Source organism: Pollicipes pollicipes, unplaced genomic scaffold (genome assembly GCF_011947565.3).
Source record: "Pollicipes pollicipes isolate AB1234 unplaced genomic scaffold, Ppol_2.1 Scaffold_6052;HRSCAF=7182_pilon_pilon_pilon, whole genome shotgun sequence".
Taxonomy (NCBI): Eukaryota; Metazoa; Arthropoda; class Thecostraca; order Pollicipedomorpha; family Pollicipedidae; genus Pollicipes; species Pollicipes pollicipes.
The window spans coordinates 6,106,959-6,126,164 of NW_023596805.1; the positions used below are offsets into that span (position 1 = coordinate 6,106,959).

The 19,206-nt window shown below is 51.0% G+C and overlaps 1 protein-coding gene across 2 annotated transcripts in view; it reads left to right on the plus strand.

Annotated features, from left to right (window-relative positions):
* Positions 1-17,478, plus strand: part of LOC119104913 (transmembrane protease serine 5) — a 49,998-nt gene extending 32,520 nt beyond the window's left edge. Inside the window, exons 3-10 of one of the 2 annotated variants that reach the window (XM_037228650.1) lie at positions 3,777-3,916; positions 9,195-9,346; positions 10,091-10,257; positions 10,654-10,796; positions 11,356-11,490; positions 13,960-14,184; positions 15,617-15,765; positions 16,211-17,478. In XM_037228650.1, the coding sequence (XP_037084545.1) occupies positions 3,777-3,916; positions 9,195-9,346; positions 10,091-10,257; positions 10,654-10,796; positions 11,356-11,490; positions 13,960-14,184; positions 15,617-15,765; positions 16,211-16,415 (1,316 nt within the window). In that variant the 3' untranslated portion in view covers positions 16,416-17,478. The remainder of the gene's footprint in view (positions 1-3,776; positions 3,917-9,194; positions 9,347-10,090; positions 10,258-10,653; positions 10,797-11,355; positions 11,491-13,959; positions 14,185-15,616; positions 15,766-16,210) is intronic. The other variant, XM_037228651.1, reaches the window with a different exon arrangement.
* The last annotated feature ends 1,728 nt before the right edge of the window (positions 17,479-19,206 follow it).

A 19,206-nucleotide genomic window follows, 5' to 3' on the forward strand; every position in this document is an offset into this window, starting at 1 on the left:
TATAGGGCTAGTTGTGGCGATGATCATGTGTGTGCTTAGGGCATTTATCCTATAATCATTTGGCGGCGCCATAGTGCGCACTATGGCTCGCCGATGAAAAATGTGGCGTGAAAAAGAGTGTCTGGAGAGTAGCGCGAACGAAAAGGCTTAATGCATAACCATGGAAAATACAGGACTATGAAAATACGGCGGACGAACATAGTTACATTCTCCAGGGAGGGTAGTTGTTCGCCCCCGTCTCAAGCTAGCGTCGAACCCGCTAGTGCATTGCGATATAAAATGGCACAATGCGATTGCTATGCTGTGGTTGATTGGGATCGAACGTTTCGGAGCGCCAGCTGAAAGACTGCATGTGAGCTCGAAATGGAACAGCATGGGCCACGCGTCGTAACCAGATCTAAGAGAGAGCAGCGATCTTCTTTCGTACAGAAATGGCGCATCGTCGTCGCAGTGTGCAATTCCGATTGGCTACATTCAATATAACCCTCATTGCATTACACTGTGGCGCCTCGCCCTGCAGGGAATCCCTCGACATTGCACAGCGATTTGTTCTTATGCTGCTGCTAGAAATCTCTCGCCACCAAACAACGAGGTTGTCTAATGCATATTTCATGATTGCGGTCCATCACGCCAGACTCCTGATAATGCCAGGGTACTCGGTAACGGACGGTTACCTTCACTGGAGCACAGGGGCGTGCACAAAATTTACAGTGGGAGGGCTGGACTCAAAATTGTCACTGAAAAAAACGAGTTAAACGTGCCTAGCTGTCCAACATTTCACAGTGTTACAATCTGACCGCCCCCGCCAGAGCAAGACTATATAGCAAAGCCTCCTCGGTTTCATTATTTCTGGAGTGTAATAGTCTTGCTTGCTGTGGCCAGTCCACTTGAACAGACCGGTGGTCAGACCAGACTAAACCCAACTCGTATCCGTTCCGTGCGATGTGTCGTAAACTGTTCGTTGTGAACTTCCCGCTCTCCTAGTTCTATACGTAGTTACAGATGACCCGCCAATTAAGCCTATCAACATGGCATAAAATATGTTTTCGTCTTTTCCATCTAGCCCAGCAATCTTTCTTGCTGGCTTGACATACATAAGACTTTTGGACAACACGTGACATAAACGGGATTAATGCTGACAACACACTATGCCTTGTTCCCCACTACCATTACAATATTCACCGTCCATAACGTACCACATAACGCACGTTGTGTCGGTGCAGTTCTTTCGCGTTATTTAAGCGCTGGTGGCAGCCCTTTAAATCCAATGCAGTCACCTTGAATCACATAGCTTGAATGGCATTTATTCCGTTTTTCTTGAATCCAGTCTTTGGTGACGGGAACATTCCACATGAGAATTGAAACTCTCCGTGGTGCATTGCGTTGTTTTGTTTTTGGTTTTCGGCTCTTACATGACACATTAATATTATACGGGCAAATTGGGCGACAAAACCCTACATAGGGCAAATACTGGGAGTATTTCCGCCCCCGCTTGTGGCTATGTCGATGTCCATCTCCCATCGCCGAAACAAGACTCTCTTGCTCGACGTAATGCCGCCCGTACCGCAGCGGATCGCTTTAACAGCTGAAGCTGGGATGCGCATTTTAACTGACGCAAGCAGGCTTCGGCCGTACGTAGATTCGTTGTCTCAGGCCGTCTTTCAAAAATGTCTCAGTGTGGGGACATTTATCCAGCTATGGTTCCCTCACGTAATCGGAAAGACACGTTATAATACGAATCAGACTCCTGCCAATTTGCATCGCTCAGTACGAGTTTCGGGACACAACTTATCGCAACGTGGTAAAAGAAACACGCCTGTTTCACTGTTTTTCCCCGCCTCATGATGTTTGAGCACAGAACACGTTTTTTTCCCTTTTCCGTGCGCAATTAAAGAGAAAGACATCGCACTAGGTCGGCACGTTACTCATGGAAAAGCGGCACACTGACTCGACAAACCAATGCACACCCAAAAGCACCTTGAATTTAAGGGAGTGCGACATTGCCATCAATTGTTTTGCACCACCTGCGCCAACTTCGAGTGTATCTGCGTCTGATCAGCTGAGACGGTCTGCTCCACCTGCTTCACATTCAAGAGCTAAGATGGTGGCCATGAGACGTAGGGAGAGGGATTTCTAGGTGCGGCTGCACTTCCTACCTCCAGGCTACACGGAGAACGACGCGCATGTCATGGACACACCCAGCAAAACACTTGCAACTCGCAACGCACTATGTCCCCCACCTCTATTCCGCTTTTGTGCCACTGTACGAGGTGTCTTCCATCGCTGTCTCCTCGGAGATTGGTCTGCACTGACCTTCCGAAGCTCAGCTGCGAAGGTATGCCGTCTTCCATTACCCTGAGTATGCCAGTCATCGCGCGGCCCACTTGGCATTCGCTGCAACGGAGCTGGGTAGGGGAGAGCTCCCATGAATAAGTGACAAATGTGCAGTATGTAGTTCCTCTGTCTCTCCCCTTCTCTTCCCTCTCTCTCTCCCTCTTTCTCTCCCTCTCTCTCCTTCTCCCCTCTCCCTTTCTCTCTCTCTCTCTCTCTCTCTTCTCTCTCTCTCTCTCTCCTCTCTTCTCTTCTCTCTATCCTCTCCTCTCTCTCTCTCTCTCTCTCTCTCTCTCTCTCTCTCTCTCTTCTCTCTCCTCTCTCTCTCTCTCTCTCTTCTCTCTCTCTCTCTCTCTCCTCTCTCTCTCTCTCTCTCTCTCTCTCTCTCTCTCTCTTCTCTCTCTCTCTTCTCTCTCTCTCTCTCTTCTCTCTCTCTCTCTCTCTCTCTCTCTCTCTCTCTCTCTCTCTCTCTCTCTCTCTCTCTCTCTCTCTCTCTCTCTCTCTCTCTCTTCCTCTCTCTCTCTCTCTCTCTCTCTCTCTCTCTCTCTCTCCTCTCTCTCTCTCTCTCTCCTCTCTCCTCTCTCCTCTCTCTCTCTCTCTCTCTCTCTCTTCTCTCTCTCTCTCTCTCTCTCTCTCTCTCTCTCTCTCTCTCTCTCTCTCTCTCTCTCCTCTCTCTCTCTCTCTCTCTCTCTCTCTCTCTCTCTCTCTCTCTCTCTCTCTCTCTCTCTCTCTCTCTCTCTCTCTCTCTCTCTCTCCTCTCTCTCTCTCTCTCTCTCTCTCTCTCTCTCTCTCTCTCTCTCTCTCTCTCTCTCTCTCTCTCTCTCTCTCTCTCTCTCTCTCTCTCTCTCTCTCTCTCTCTCTCTCTCTCTCTCTCTCTCTCTCTCTCTCTCTCTCTCTCTCTCTCTCTCTCTGACTATTCACTATTTTACGTTCTCGCACAAACACAACATACATTCTCGAAAACCCAGGCACGTACACATACGCGCGCGCACGTGCACGCGCGCCTCATCACAACAAATTTATTTTACCAGACTTCACTGTGCGAAGCACTTCATCTGCTGTTCGCCTTGTCGATGTAAAACGCACTCACACGTTGCTGAAATGCTTCCCTGCCGTCGCTAACATGACTGCAAATCATGTTAGCAAACTGCGCTCTACGAAAGGCTTTAACCGACGCGTGCGTCGCTGACGTCACAAGCACTGGCGCGTCGCTCAGATCGGGGGCGCATCCAGGGTTTTCTCAAAGGAGGCGGGGGGTGAAGCTCGGTGAGAACACATCATGCCGGCTTTTGGTATTCTAAAGGCATGCACGTTTAATGAAGGGGGGGGGGGAGAGGGCACCCGCTCTTTGGCTGCGCCCTTGATTGAAACGCTGCGCGACGTGCCGACGCAGCGTTCGTGACGTCACCTGGCTCAGCGTCAGCTGACTCCTGCTCTTGCGGCAGAAGCGGCGCTGGTGGACGAGGAGCCGGCGATTGCGGCGCAGTTCGAGCCGTGGTCGGGATGGTCCGCCTGCCACAAGTGTCGCCAGCGACGCCGACGCCGCTGCCGTCGTCCGGAGCTGTGTGGCGACAGAAAACTGGTGGTTAGTGGAGCTGCGACGGCTCGTTTCTGTGTACTGAATGGTGTGTTGTTGCGTGCCGTGCCCTTGGTGAACGCACCGCCACATGCGCGGTGTTTTTCACACGTGACGCACGTGTTCCCGTCGGAAGCAGCACGTTCTCGGCATGCCTTTGCTGTGGTGCCGGTGGCAATGCTGTTGAAGAAAGACGTCGAGTTTAAGGTAGCAATCAGTTGTGTTTCAGTTGCAAACAGTTGCGACCCCACCCGTCTTCCGAGGATGTTAGCCTAGGCCCACCACTGCTGTTTAGGTTTTGTGGTTCTTGTCTAATGCCATTGGTGTGCTTCACACAAATTCAGTGGAATTTCTTTCACAGCTTTGGATGCTTTACACCTGAACTACACAGATATTTAAAGAATTTTTGACTTACGCCTTTGATCATCCTGAATTATGAGACATTCAGTCATCGCGCATGACAATTTTCTATGACAAGTGACTCACAGTGCGATGAATTCGGAGCATTGCCGTTTGCCTTGCTCGTGCCTGCAGCGAGAGACTCTGCGTCTGTACACTGTATCCACTGCATGACACACCTGATGAGCAAGTCGGGCGGTGACAGGTTCGGGAGTGAGTTTGAGGCGTTCTTGGTGATTCGCGCGACGCGCACGTTCCTCAACTGGTTCCGCCGCCGTTTCAGTGTTTGATTAGCTCTGTGCGATGTGGCGCCGTCTTTCTGTCGTCACTCATCGGATGTGCGACCTGGAGACACCAGTCTTCGTCCTGGAGACATCGGTCTTCTTCGTGGAGACACCAGTCTTCGTCCTGGAGACATCGGTCTTCTTCGTGGAGACACCAGTCTTCGTCCTGGAGACATCGGTCTTCTTCGTGGAGACACCAGTCTTCGTCCTGGAGACACCAGTCTTCGTCCTGGAGACGCCAGTCTTCGTCCTGGAGACGCCAGTGTTCGTCCCGCCGTCTTTGGAAGCTGTTAGTTCCGTTGTCCGTTGACAGCAGCTGTTTCCCATCGCTCGTTTCGTACCAGTAGGACCTCATGACACCTCTTGAGACGGCATCACTCCAGCATAGGGACTCCGAACTATGCAGGGACCGTGTGGCGACGTCGATGAGTGGTTGAGCTTCTCAGCAGCGATAAAGCCTGAGAGTTGACTCCAGCGCCCGGGTCTAAATGGGCTTAGTGAGGCCACGAAATGCGCTAGAACCAGGTAAAATCCTCATAATAAAAATTTCTACTGGGATTCGAGGGTACATGGGAGGCGACAGAGTGGCATACATAGACAGCTGATGTTTGGTTAAACAAGACCTATTATTTCCTTTACATTGGCATGCTCAGCCGCCAAGCGCCTGCCTCACCGGGCTTACACGTTTTTGAACTGAGCAAAAGGTTGGAAAATTCGATTTAATCATTAACGCGATTTTCCTTTTCACTCGCACGTACAGAAAGAGACGACACATGAAAAAATGTCAGCGCTTTTAACCTATATATTCATGCCTGACTTTACTCAAATAGCTTTGGCTTAAGGCTGCCGAATTTGCACTCAAATCTATTGCGTCTCCAGCTGCCCCGTCAATTGTTTGTCCTAGCTTTTATCATTCCTGAGATTTTGGGGGTTCGAATTGGCTCATACCGCTTCCAGCCCCGTACTTTCCAAAGAACTCAGCACTGAAATATCTCCTCGAGATAGCTTACCCCCTTAATGCAGAGCCGTTTGCGTTCAAACATGGCCAGGTAAGTTGCACTGCCCACGGCATGTGCGACTTAGGGCTACTTAGTCTCGTTAAAGGCTCGATCACGGCATACTTGGCCGCCTATCGGCACACCCGCTGCCAGAAGCTGTGGCGTCTGTGACGTCAGCGATCCCCGCGAGCTCCATTGTTGTTGCGCCACGAGCCGCGCGCCACTTTGTGTGCGGTAATCCGAGTAAATCCGCTGCGCCATGCAAATCCCACAACGGCCTCCCTTTGTTCTGACTGGACGTTGTAAGCGAGTGATGTGACATTTATTGGGTTTTGCATCTGTTTTTGGTACCGGGATGCCGGTATGATTGTCTCTGCGGCGAAATAAATAACTAAATCATACTCACTCAGAGCTAATGGGGCAAGGGGGCACACGCTCCGAGAACCCTCAAAAAGCGATAAAATGAGACAACATACATGCTGTTAAAGTCAACCGCATCTACCGCATGTACCAGATCATACTTTTTGAATCGGTAACGAGGCAGTCTGTGCACAGAAGCTTACGGTCGCTGAAGGATGCCTGCACGAACTTTTACCTCTCTTGTAGCTCCGTGTCAAGGGTCAAGTGCGCCTGAACCCAGTTGTAGCCTGGACATTGAACCAGACATTGAACCAGCTGCAGGCGATCGCTCTCCAGCTGTAGCGACTAAATCTGACCTGACATTATTATTGCCCGCCGGTGTATGCTTCACACGCGCTGCATTTGTGTTGTAAATTGCATTTGTATTTGTATTGTGCTGCATTTGTAACTGATGACTGCAAACTTATTCTGGAATGTAGAATGGGAGGGGGAGGCGTCAGTTTCTTGGCCGTTTTCGTAATTGGTGATTACAGCTGTTGCGGCGGCTTAACTATAAAAGTGCTGAGAGTACATCCAGTACAAAGACGGTCATGTTCGCTCCGTCCTGATAACAACAGTCGTGCAAGCGCAGCTTAAGGCATAATTTCGGCTGGGCCCTACCTCTCAGCCGGCCAGGCAGGCAGGGCAGTGGATGGATCAGTTTGGCGCCTTGCAGTTTCATGCCTTGCAATGGCATGCTCGGTGTAGAACTGGCCGGCAAAATCGCCTTACGTTAGACGGAGCGGATCCGGTCCGTGCAGTTTAAATGTCGTGGCATTTCTGCCCTCGGTTTTGATGGTTATCTCGGTTGTGTACACTGGGCTGCCATCCTATGCGGTTTGGCTTGGAGAAGTCGTGTCAAACTGTCATTTATCTGCCTAGGACTCTGTTCATTCTCAAAGTGGCCAGCATAGTTTCGGGACCGAGAGTGGAATGATTTAATGCGGGAGGTGTAACCATCTAATGCGGGAGGCATAGCTCTGACTCACCTCGTTATGGAGTTCCTGAGTCTGACCCCTTGTTAAACAGGACCCCACAATCTGATTCATTGACGCCCCATGCAACGTAGCTCCCTTACGCAAGTCTGTAAAACCTTTTTTGTGCGCAAAACACGATGACTTATGCGGTACTCATTACTTTAGTTTTATCCAAGAAGCATTCGACATTTGGTTGCGCTTTAGGAATGATTTTGCATCCTTGCCGTTACGTAACTTGCTGTTACAACCTGCTGCTGGCTTCCTCCCAAGATCCCGTTGCTGACTGGGCGTGCCTCCCGAGCACGCGGTTTCTGTGAATCACCCTCTAGGCTTGTGAAGATGACGCCATGGCTCCAGGCTGGGCTGTTTGTACACAGACCTGCACAGATCCGCTTGGGCGAGTGGGGGAAAGGTCGCTGAGGTCGGATCGGTTCGCCAGCGGAGCCAGCTTGTCTAGTTCAGAAGAACCCAGAACTCAGAAGAACTCAGAAGAACAGAGGGCGAGTCTCGACCCGCTGCCTGCGTGCCCGCGCGGGAAGAGGCGGGCTTATTACCAAGCGCCACGCCCAGCCAACTTTGCTCCCGTCGGAGGTCAGCCCCCCTCCCCCCCCCCCACCCCCCCACTCACGCCTCAAGTGTTGACCCGCCCTTGCCCTGTCCTGTCCAGCCCTTGATAGGGGACGGCCTTCACGGTCTGCATCCATGACACTGGAGCCTGCAACTTGTTCTATCGACGGGTGGCGCTCTGATGGAAGGGAGGAGGCGGGGGGAGGGGGGGGGGGGTCCTCCAGGGGCGGCCGATGACGACCGCGGCGCTGGGGCGTGACACATTCCTGCCGGCTCGCGTCAGTGCGAACTACAGGACGTCACTGGTGGTGCCGGACACGACGAGGGTGAGAGGGAGGCGGGACCCAGACAGCGGAACGACCCTGCCTTCGTGGTCCAAATGTAGTATGGTGGGGCGGTGTAGGAACGCGATTTTACGAGCCGTTTTGTGCGGTACACTTTTAATACACATATTTGGTTAGCAATGATGTACTGCCGAATTCCCACGGAATGGGTTTTCACACATTGCTATGCAGTTGCAGTCTCCAACCGAATGTCTCTCCGGCTTCCTCCCGAGGGCGCGGTCATCGTCCCTCTGCTTTCAGTATTAAGAGAAAGCTTTCCTTTCGCTACTTTACTTTAAATGCACCTCATTTTTGCGGTATGGAGCAGGAGAAACCAGGACGTTTCTCAGGACGGGGTAATTTCTACCAGCCGGTTTGGTGAGGCATTGCTCACTTAGCCGACAACTGTTTAACCAAGACTGCTCTCGTTGGGCAGTTGAGCGTTAGTTGGGTTGATCAGCGACCTAGGAGATATAGACTGCAGAGGTTGGAGAGCACTCTCAGGGAGCAGCCGGTGCAGGCACAAGGAACAAAAGGCTCTGATCCATGAATATCGCCTGTTTCCGTAAGCAGCGACTCTGTGTTATCATCGTGTTCACGCTTTGTCACCCAGGTAGCGAGCGCGGACTTACAAGAGCTGCAGGTGCTGGTGCTGCGGGCTCGTTCGGGCTGGTGACAGATGCATGCATGTCGAGGTCGGTGCGAGATACGGCCATATCGGAGCTGGTGACAGATGCGGGCATATCGGTGCAAGTGACAGATGCAGGCATATCGGAGCTGGTGACAGATGCAAGTGGTGGCAGGCGCGGGTATATCGGAGCTGGTGACAGATTCAGGCATATCGGAGCTGGTGACAGATGCAGGCATATCGGAGCTGGGGACAGATGCAGGCAAATCGGGGCTTGTGACAGATGCACGTGGTGGTAGACGTGGGTATGTCGGAGCTGGTGACAGATGCAGGCATATCGGAGCTGGGGACGGATGCAGGCATATCGGAGCTGGTGACAGACGCGGGTATATCGGAGCTGGTGACAGATGTGGGAATATCGGAGCTGGTAATTTGTGTGGGAATGTCGGAGCTAGTGACAGATGCTCACTTGCGGATCGTCTAGCAGCAGCGGCCCCCTGCGCTACCTCGTCTCTCCGCTGCGACGAGGACTGTCACGCACAACATATCGAGGCTGGTGACAGACCTGACTTGACCTCCTCCATGTGACCTGACCTGACCTGTTCTGACCTTGGCCGCAGCACTTGCGGCCGTGCGGCTCGACGGCGGCGTGTCAGCGGCGTCAGGCGCGCTCCATGTGACCTGACCTGACCTATCCCGACCTTGGCCGCAGCACTTGCGGCCGTGCGGCTCGACGGCGGTGTGCCAGCGGCGTCAGGCGCGCTCCCAAGGCGGCGGAGGCCGGCGGCACTTCAGCTGGCTCTACTTCACCGCCTGGGGACGCTGGAGCCCCTGCTCGCGCCGCTGCGTCACCCGCCGCACCAGGTCAGGTCACGGCAGAAGTCAGGTCACGGCAGAGGCGCGCTCAGGTGTCTAGGGCAGAGGGCCCTTGTGTAGCTTCGGGTACCGGTGATGGTTTTCAGGGCCGATTCAAGTTTTGTAACGCTTGTGGATGGCGAAATCATGCTGTGGCCGCACAGGTACCGTGCTTGGCCTAAATTTGGGCACGGTATGAGCAAAGGGATGCCTAAGCCAAGGAAATCTGTGCTCAGGTAATGCCTGAAAAAAACACTTAAGACAACACAAGCCCTAAGGGCCAGTAATTTTAAAGAAAGGAAAACATTGCCAATCCGGAAAATGTTTATTTTGACGTGCAGGTTACCCATTATTGCTTACGTATCCAGCACAGAAGGCTGGACAGTGACAGGATCTAAACTCAGAGACATAAATTATCCAGATCAAGGCATTCATCAAGGCAAGAGGCGTAGGCATTAATTTCCCTAAGACCTCATCACAGAAGAACCCGAGATCAGCATCACATTTGAAATCCTTAAACTTGTATGTACGCTGACAACATTCACATTATCCTGATTGAACGTATCGATGCGATGGGAGATTGCACTTATCCCCCGGGTTTAGTAACGCTTTCCGAAACTGGTGGGCTGGGTCGAAAACAGCCAGTCATGCCACAGCTCTCACGACCGCCCACTACTAGTATCAGTGGGTGGTCTACTAGTAGTAGTGTTAGTAGTAGTCTGCTACTAACCCTGATCCTTTCGTACCCCTCAGACGGTGCAAGTACCGGCACCTCTGCGGCACGGCGCAGGTCAAGGACACCACCACCTGTTCCGTGTCCGGCTTCCAGTGCCGGAAGAAGACCAGGAGGAGCAGGAAGGAGGTGCACAAGCAGAAGGCTGCCGCCAGCGCCACCCCGCGGCCGCCGTCCCCCAGCACAGGTCAGGGTGGCCGGAAAGAAGGATTGCGTGACGTCACAGGCCTACACTGGATGTCCGCAGTCGTTGGGTGCGTTGGGACGGCAAATAGAGTGTCCAGGGTCTCTCCCACTTATCAGAAGTTGGACCACGTTCAAGATAGGTGTGGGTATTCTTTTCGTGCGCCGCCTTCAGGCTCTTAGCTTCCGCAGTTTTCGCCAGCCATTCCCCGTTCCGGTGTAGCTAAGCTGCGCACGAAAAGGATGCAGATAGCCTCCCAGACAGGGAGGTTTGATATGGCAGCAGCGGTAGCTGATAAGCGCGACGTCCGTTACTAACCCTTACGTCCCCCACGAACGAAAACGACCGGGTAGCACGGTATCCCATTCAGGCACTAAGCGTTCTATGCATCCCCCACAGGTGGCACTAGTGTCTCCTCCGTGAACAATGTGTGCGGCGTTGGCGGCGGCAGCGCAGCACGCCGCCTTCTGCGCGTGGTGGGAGGCCGCAGGTCAAGCCGCGGCGCCTGGCCCTGGCAGGCAGTCATTTTCAACAAGTTCATGGTTAGCCACTGCTATTTGTGTGTGTGTGTGTGTGCTCACCCGTGCGAGAGTGCCTAATATGAAATCCGTTGTACATTATGCACGCATTTGTACGCGGGTATGTCGTACGAGATGTCTTACAACGCATGTGTACGTGTATCTGTTACCAGGAGCCGTTCTGCGGCGGCACGCTGGCGCGCCCTCGCTGTCTGCGGACGGCTACCCACTGTCTGCGGCGTGTGTCTTATGTTGGTGGACTGTATCTGTATCTGTATCTGTACTTCTACTTTATCTTTATCGGTATCTGTATTTATCGCCAGCGCCGTTCCGTGGCGACACCGCTGGTGCACCCTCGCTAGCTGTGAACGGCTTCCCGTTATCTGCAGCGCATGTCGTATCTGTATCTGTATCTGTATCCGTATCTATACCTCTATCTTTATCTGCCGTCAGGAGCCTTTCTGTTGCGGCACGCTGGTGCACCCTCGCTGGCTGCGAACGGCTTCCCATTATCTTCAGCGTGTGTCGTATCTGTATCTTTATCTGTATCCGTATCTATACCTATATCTTCATCTGCCGTCAGGAGCCGTTCTGTGGCGGCACGCTGGTGCACCCCCGCTGGCTGCTGACAGCTGCCCACTGCCTGCGACGTGTGCTCTACGTTCGGCTGGGGGAGCACGACCTGACCAGGCCGGAAACCAGCGAACGTGGCTTCAAGGTGCGATAACGGCCTCGGGTTCAGGGTGTGGGTTCAGGGTGTGGGTTCAGGGTGTAGGTTCAGGGTGTAGGTTCAGGGTGTAGGTTCAGGGTGTGGGTTCAATGTGTAGGTTCAGGGTATAGGTTCAGGGTGTGGGTTCAGGGTGAGGTTCAGGGTGTGGGTTCAAGGTGTAGGTTCAGGGTGTGGGTTCAGGGTGTGGGTTCAGGACTAGACATTGGTATGTCCTCGAGGTATGGGCTTAAGGATGGCTGACGTACGCGCAGGTCCGGAACACTGGTGTCGGTTGAAGGTCTGGTTTCATTGTGTGGTACATCATGCGGGTTTTTTGTTGGATGCTGGCGTGGACAAGGTGCGGATTAGCGTGAGGGTATAACATGTGGATGCAAGATGTGGGTTCAAGATGCGGATGGCATGTGAGGCGTTGGTGTGTGCTCAGGGTGTGGATATGAGGCTGGGACGGGGGGTTATTTAGGCACGAGGAGACCAAACGTAGATCACGGTGCGGATGTAAAATGGTGCACCAGTGGGGTTCAAGATTTTACACCGGCGTAAAAGGTTCAACGGGTGGAAGGTGTGATTTCAGCCATGACCTTGGCCTAAAGTAGGACAAAAATGAGGGTCAAAAGTGAGTTACTGCCCAGATCGCCAAGTGCGAACGTGGTCTTGACTGACAGTGGGACATTGCTGCAGGTTAACGGGGTCAGGTGGGAAACCGTGCGGTGTGCGAAGTGGAACCCTGTTGTGAACTTTAAACGAGGCAATGAACCAACTTGAAAGCGGCGCCAGTGTGAGTGAAGTGTGCCTCCACACTGCCGCGCAATGCCGTGCCACCTTTGGATTCGCAGTGCATCATTGAAGATGACTGTAGACGGTGTAAGGGTGTGAGTTCGAGATGGGATAATAGTATTAATGGGCTGAAACACTGGTTCAAGATGGTGGATGTGGAAGCATTCTTGGTGCAGTACCCATGCCATGCTGGCTTGTTCAGGAGGAACTGTATCCGTCTTCGGCGGGAAGATAGCGAGAGTGGTAGCTTTCAGCTGAAAGACGACGAGAGCATAACATCCAGCGGCAATCGGTGAGGAAATCAATCCACGTCAACTGTCGTGCTCCCACCCGCTCATCTGTCGCTCGGGCACCTCACGTTCAAACAGCGCGTGCAGAACCGAGTTGAAATGCCGTCAAAGGTCGTGCAGTACCGCGTCAAAAGACCTTTGTCGCGTTGGAAACAGCAGCCGATCCCGGACATGCTGCGTCATCGTGACCATGACGTTACCGTGACGTCACGCTCAGGCCACTGGCCAATCATTCATCGCGGCTTTCAAAAAGTTCCGCCGGCCAGTATATAGACCAGAGTATGCTTTACCCAATCCACTGTTTTTTTTTCAGTTGATTTACCAGGACGAAGCGAATATGATCTTTTCACGAAGATGGCATTTTCACGCCCAGAAATCGCTCATTTCGCGCTACTGGATGTGCTGAAAAGTCATTCCAAGTCCACAAGTCCCAGCTCATTTTATACAACCCCACCCCAGCTTCCCCACCCCGGAAAAAGCGATTGCGTTAAATCATACCAATCTACGTTGTTTTTTATTTTTTAAGCAGCGCGCTATTGGTGTAAGCATAAGCAAATTATTTCCTTAAGCTCCTTACAGACAACAGCAAGTGCGTGCCACAACAATGCTATCGAAACAAATTGGGATGTGTGTATGGTTGTGTAAGGCTAATTATTCAGATGCTGCGGCTTTGGTCGGCCAGAATTAGTTATTTTGAAGCTTGGGGGTATGGTTTGATAAATATTTGCGGAAAGTTATGGTTCACCCAACAAAACGAAAAGCAGCACGCACAAGGATTAATATATCAAGCAAAAAAATGTTTCACACATAACGATGGCTTCAAAAATAACCTCGGAAATCGTTAAAAAAATGATCCGGCCAGTTTGCGCCACTGTTGCTGTTTTCATGCCTCCATGGAATGAATCCGTCGATTCTCCTTCCCGCCCTTACTTGGGTGTATCGCGTCCTTTACTGCGTGTGTGACTTAGTTACTTGCGACGTCAGAAGAAACAACCTTTGTGCGACAGTGTTTGCCTGCAAAGAACAGACCCATGTTGAAGTCACTGCGACGCTATGTCTTATGATCGTTACCATATTTGAGCTATATGACACTTGCCTCCAAATAGGCCCGAGTGAAAAGATGCCCGGCAAAAGATGACCCATGAACTGTGATGAGATGCCGCTACTTTTTCACGTTTGGCTCAAAATGGAACTTTCAGTGGAGCCAATTCCATTTTGTCTCTACTTGTAAATAAGCAGACACTTTCTTACATCTTACAATGCACTCACACCTGGACTCATGCGTCATTCCGACTTCTTCGATCGGCCCGGAGACAGGTTGTCATTGTGCGTTGCAGGTGACACCCAACATGATGGTGCAGCACCGGATATATGTTGCCATTGTGCGTTGCAGGTGACACCCAACATGATGGTGCAGCACCCGAGCTACGACCCAGAAACGGTGGACAATGACCTGGCCCTGATTCGCCTGCCGAGCGAGCTGTCCGCCGCCGAGGCGTCACCGGTCTGCTTGCCAAGCAGGCGGCACCCCAAGCCAGGCACCATGTGTACCGTGGCGGGTTGGGGCAAGACCAAGATCACCCATCTCTTCGGCTCAGACGTGCTGCGGGAAGCTGAGGTGGGTGAACGGACTGGGAGAGGTCATTGCGAACGGCTCGGGAGAGGTCACTGTGAACGGGCTGGAGAGGTCAGAGGTCAGTGCCAGCGATGGGAAAAGAGCAGGTAAAGGACTGTGCGCGGGACGTCAACGCGGAGATTACGTAGATTGTGAAGGGATGAGTAATTGGTAATCAGACTGGGATGTTCTAACGCTTCTCCCGCGTTAGGCGTTGCAGTGTGTTGTTAAGATCAGTACACAAACTGAGGAGAGGTCACCACATGGACTGGGAAGAGATCAGTACACGGATAGGCGAAAGATGAGTACACCAACTAGGAAGAGGTCAGTGCACGGAATGGGGAGATCCGTGCACTGTCCGTGCGCCCGTGCAGATCCGTGTACTAAGAGATCCGTGCCGACTCTCGAGCGTGGGCAAAGCTCGAAATTTTGAGTGTCGTCAAAATAATCCTTATCAGCATTACAGCGTCGTTTAACTAATAATTCCTGGTAAGTTGAACGTCGTTAACACAGCATGAAAACTTTCAACTCGTAATGCCGAAAAACAGGAGCTGACGGTTTCTCTTTCTTATATTAAGTTGGGAAAAGTTGGCACACGGACTGGAGGTAGGTCAATAAAAGCACTGGGAAGGATCAGTACCCAGCCTGGGGAGAGGACTACGCGGATTGGGGACGGTCGGTGCACAAACTGGGGATACGTCAGCTCACGGGTCGCGAGGGAACGGCGTGGGCCTGTTTTGCACGAACGGGTTACAGTTTTAATAGCGTGCGGTGATCACTGCCAATCCCAGAAACAGGGGAGCATTTGCTTCATGTATGATATGAAAAGGACGCGTTCATTCTGCGGCGCCGCGCCTCGCAAACGATCCTGTACAGGCAGACTACGAGCATAAGCATTTTTATGGTTCCGTTGTTGACCATTAAACGTCCATCGTCTCGCTGGCAGTGCTTTGTTCGATACGGCACTGTTGATCTTCGTGCTGCGAAGCCATGCCGTATGAGCAATGCCCTCTGCATTATGCCGCCCTCAGCCTGCTCTCCAAAGCCACTGGATCTACACTAATCTACCATAATAAGATAATCTACCAGCCCTAATCTTCTGACAGCGGTTCAGTATTCTCAATATGCCACTGAAGCCACCGAGCCTGTTGTGCCGATGACGGCACGGCCCGTTCTCTCACCCATTCCAAAGCCACTAAGCCTGCTGCACTTAAGAAGCTGCACCTCTGTCACCACCTCCCGGAAGCCATTGGAGATGGTGTATTCATCGCCTCTCACCCTTGCTTCCGAAGCCCGTAGGTCTGTCTTGGTCGGGGCGGCACGTTCTTCCAGACCCCGCCCCCTCACCCTTCGAAGCCACTGAGCGCCGCGGCTTCGGCACGGTGTGTCCTTCCCCCTGCACCAGCCGTACTCAGGGCGGCATGTTCGCCGACAGGTTCCTGTGGTGAAGGACTCGCGCTGCCGCTCGGTCTACTCCGACTACTACATCACCGACAACATGTTCTGTGCCGGCTACAGGCGCGGCAGGATCGATGCGTGCGCTGGGGACTCGGGCGGGCCTCTCGTCTGTAGCCAGAATGGCAGGTCCGTCCTACAGTGTCTGATGATTAAATTGATGATTAATAATTACGGTGTTGGCCGTGTCTGACTCGCATTTCTGGCGTCGCTTTGTGTGGGGCCTTAGTTACTTGTATGTGCGTAGGTGCTCGAGTAATTTGAGACAAAGGCTTCGCAGAGCCCGACATTCTGCCAAAATATCTTGGAAGATAATGGGATGCCGCTACAGGCGGGGTTGTTGTTACCAAGGCTAACATTGTGCGATCGGTATACTAAAACGAATCGCCGGTAACTCGGAGATAACGCTTCGCCCCGGTCAATCGCATACTTGACCGCAAACGACATTGCATTCGCACACCACAGCCACAGGCAACGTTTGGACGCTACCTTTTTAAATGGCTTAATCATGATGGAAATGGGCATGCTTTCACATGTTCTGCAGTTTTTGTACAGTTTCTGTATTATGCTGCAGATGGTATATCTACGGCATCACCAGTTTTGGCGAAGGCTGCGGCGCCAAGGGCAAGTACGGCATTTATGTCAAACTGGCCAATTACCGCAAGTGGCTACGTCACGTGATACGGCGCTACACCAATCGGCGGAGAGCTCGGAGGCGTAGATCCAAGGTCAAGCTGCGCCGTGCGCGGCTGAAGATCAAGGTTGCCGATAGTGTGTAGTGAAACTGTTCTGGATGGCCGGTTCCATTCCCGATAGCGGCTGAAGTTTTTGAACGTCGTCCGCAGCTTGTCCGTGTGATTGGTGTTGTGCTACCCACTGCCTGTGCATGGCGGCGCAAGTAGGTGATTGTCCAGCGATTTTGTGTCATTGCTGTTGCACCGGCTCGCTGGGTGATTGTATTTATTAGTTGAAATTTTACTCCGGTGTGTTCATTGTAGTGTGTGGTGTCATCTGAGAGATAAACCGGGTGATGAAGTGGACGATGAGTGCATACTCCCCTAGTCAATTCGTGACCCGCATGCAGTGTAAAATCTGCGTTTAACCGGTTTTAACCGGTAAGCGTACAGCTACTGAGTGTGTTAAACGATCCATGTTAGCCGTAATTGTGTGCTGCGTCCGCCACGCTCCCTACGTCTGTGCTATTCGTGGTGAGATGCAGTGGCCATTCAGCGGTAACAAGCGACCAGTTGTCTAAAGGCTGCGCCGTATCAGCTTTATGTGAAAGTAACAGCGTGACACACAATCATTGTGCTGGGGCGAGTCTGGAGCACCGGTTTCGGACACTATGGAACGAATCTACCGTCAGATGGAAACGGTTTTCGCACGCGCACAGGAAATGCAGTAGGCACACCTTGTCTTTGTATCTCTTTGACACCTATTTGAGGCAGAGACACCAAAGAAATCAATGGATAGTTTAGTTCTTAGAAATCAGGATGTATGCTTTTCGATTAATTCAGGTCAACCCTTTATACCTTCTAGGTCAGGTTTGTTATAATGCTTCAAAGCACAAGTGCTAAAAAGGTGATGAAGATCACAGATAACCTCCTGAAAAAGGCCGCTTTTTAGGGGAATAAGAGCAAGATACACATCAGAGCCAAATTCAGTATGACACATGATGGAGGGGTCGGAGGTAAGCAACAGAGTAGTAAGTTATAGAACTAACTGGTCCGACCTCATTGAGGCCGTTGACGACTCCATTCAGATGCTCTCCCAGGAATCTAGTATTGGTATTTTTCATAAGACAATATCACACACACACACACACACACACACACACACACACACACACACACACACACACACACACACACACACACACACACACACACACACACACACACACACACACACACACACACACACACACACACACACACACACACACACCACACACACACACACACACACACACACACACACACACACACACACACACACACACACACACACACACACACACACACACCACACACACACACACACACACACACACACACACACACACACACACACACACACACACACACACACACACACACACACACACACACACACACACACACACACACACACACACACACACACACACACACACACACACACACATGCATATATATATATATATATATATATATATATATATATATATATATATATATATATATATATATATATATATGTCATTGTATCTAATTTATGCTTTATTTTGGTTTATTGGTATATTTGATGTACACGTATGTTATGGCTAATGCCGTTTACAGTGCACATTGGTGTTGCCCTGCGATGTTGCCTGCAGTCTGGAGTTCGGAACAAGAATTTAGAGGAAGCCAATTATGCAATGTTGACTGTCTGTGACCTTGAAATATACCGTAGAACTGGGACTGCTTACTGAGTTTTACACACAACGATGTTTCAAGTCCACCGTTTAAAAAATAGCCAATATATGTTAAAAACAGACAATAAATTTAAGTGTTTTGTGTTGTTGATTCTTTTGCTGTGAATTGTGCCTAGTTTTCAAGCCACATTTTGTTTGCAAAAAGTGTGCAATAACTTTTACAGTATCTACATTCGCAGTAGTGTGAATTACCATAATCTGCTGGCCTGTACTTTTTGTTTTACAGACAATTATTTTTCTGTATCGCGGCAATTGAGTGATGCCAGATGAACTGAAAGTAAATGTTCTTGTTCTCGGGGAGTAATAAGAGTAACGGCTTTCGGAATCATTCAAGCTTTCGGAATCCTTCATCGAGTTTTCAAGCCACCTTTTGTTTGCAAAAAGTGTGCAATAACTTTTACAGCATCTACATTCGCAATAGTGTGAATTACCACCATCTGCTGGCCTGTACTTCTTGTTTTACAGACAATTACTTTTCTGCCTCGCGGCAGTTGAGCGATGCCAGATAAACTGCAAGTAAATGTTCTTGTTCTCGGGGAGTTATAAGGGTAACGGCTTTCGGAATCCTTCAAGCGTGGCCACATTCAGAACTGAATAATGCATCAGCAGTTCACTCCATGTAGCCATAAACCCTGCAACTGAACACTCATATCGCTATATTTTCGTGTACCTATAGACCCATGTAGCTATAGACCCATGTAGCTATAGACCCATGTAGCTATAGACCCATGCAGCTATAGACCCATGTAGCTATAGATCTGTGTAGTTATAGAGCCATGTACTTTAGACCCATGTAACTATAGATCTGTGTACCTACAGACCCAAGTAGCTATAGACCTGTGCAGTTATAGGCCCATGTACTTCAAACTTTTATATATATATATATATATATATATATATATATAGAGTAGATATATAATATGTACGATATACCTCGAGATCCAGCGTTGATGCTGCCTTTAGACAGTCATTCATCTCTCTTCTCCCTCTCTCTCTCTCCGATCTCTCTCTACTCTCACTCTCTCTTCTCTCTCTCATCTCTATCTTCTTCATCTCTCTCTCTCCCTCTCTGCTCTCTCGTCTCTTCTATCTCCTGCCAATCTCTACTATCTCTC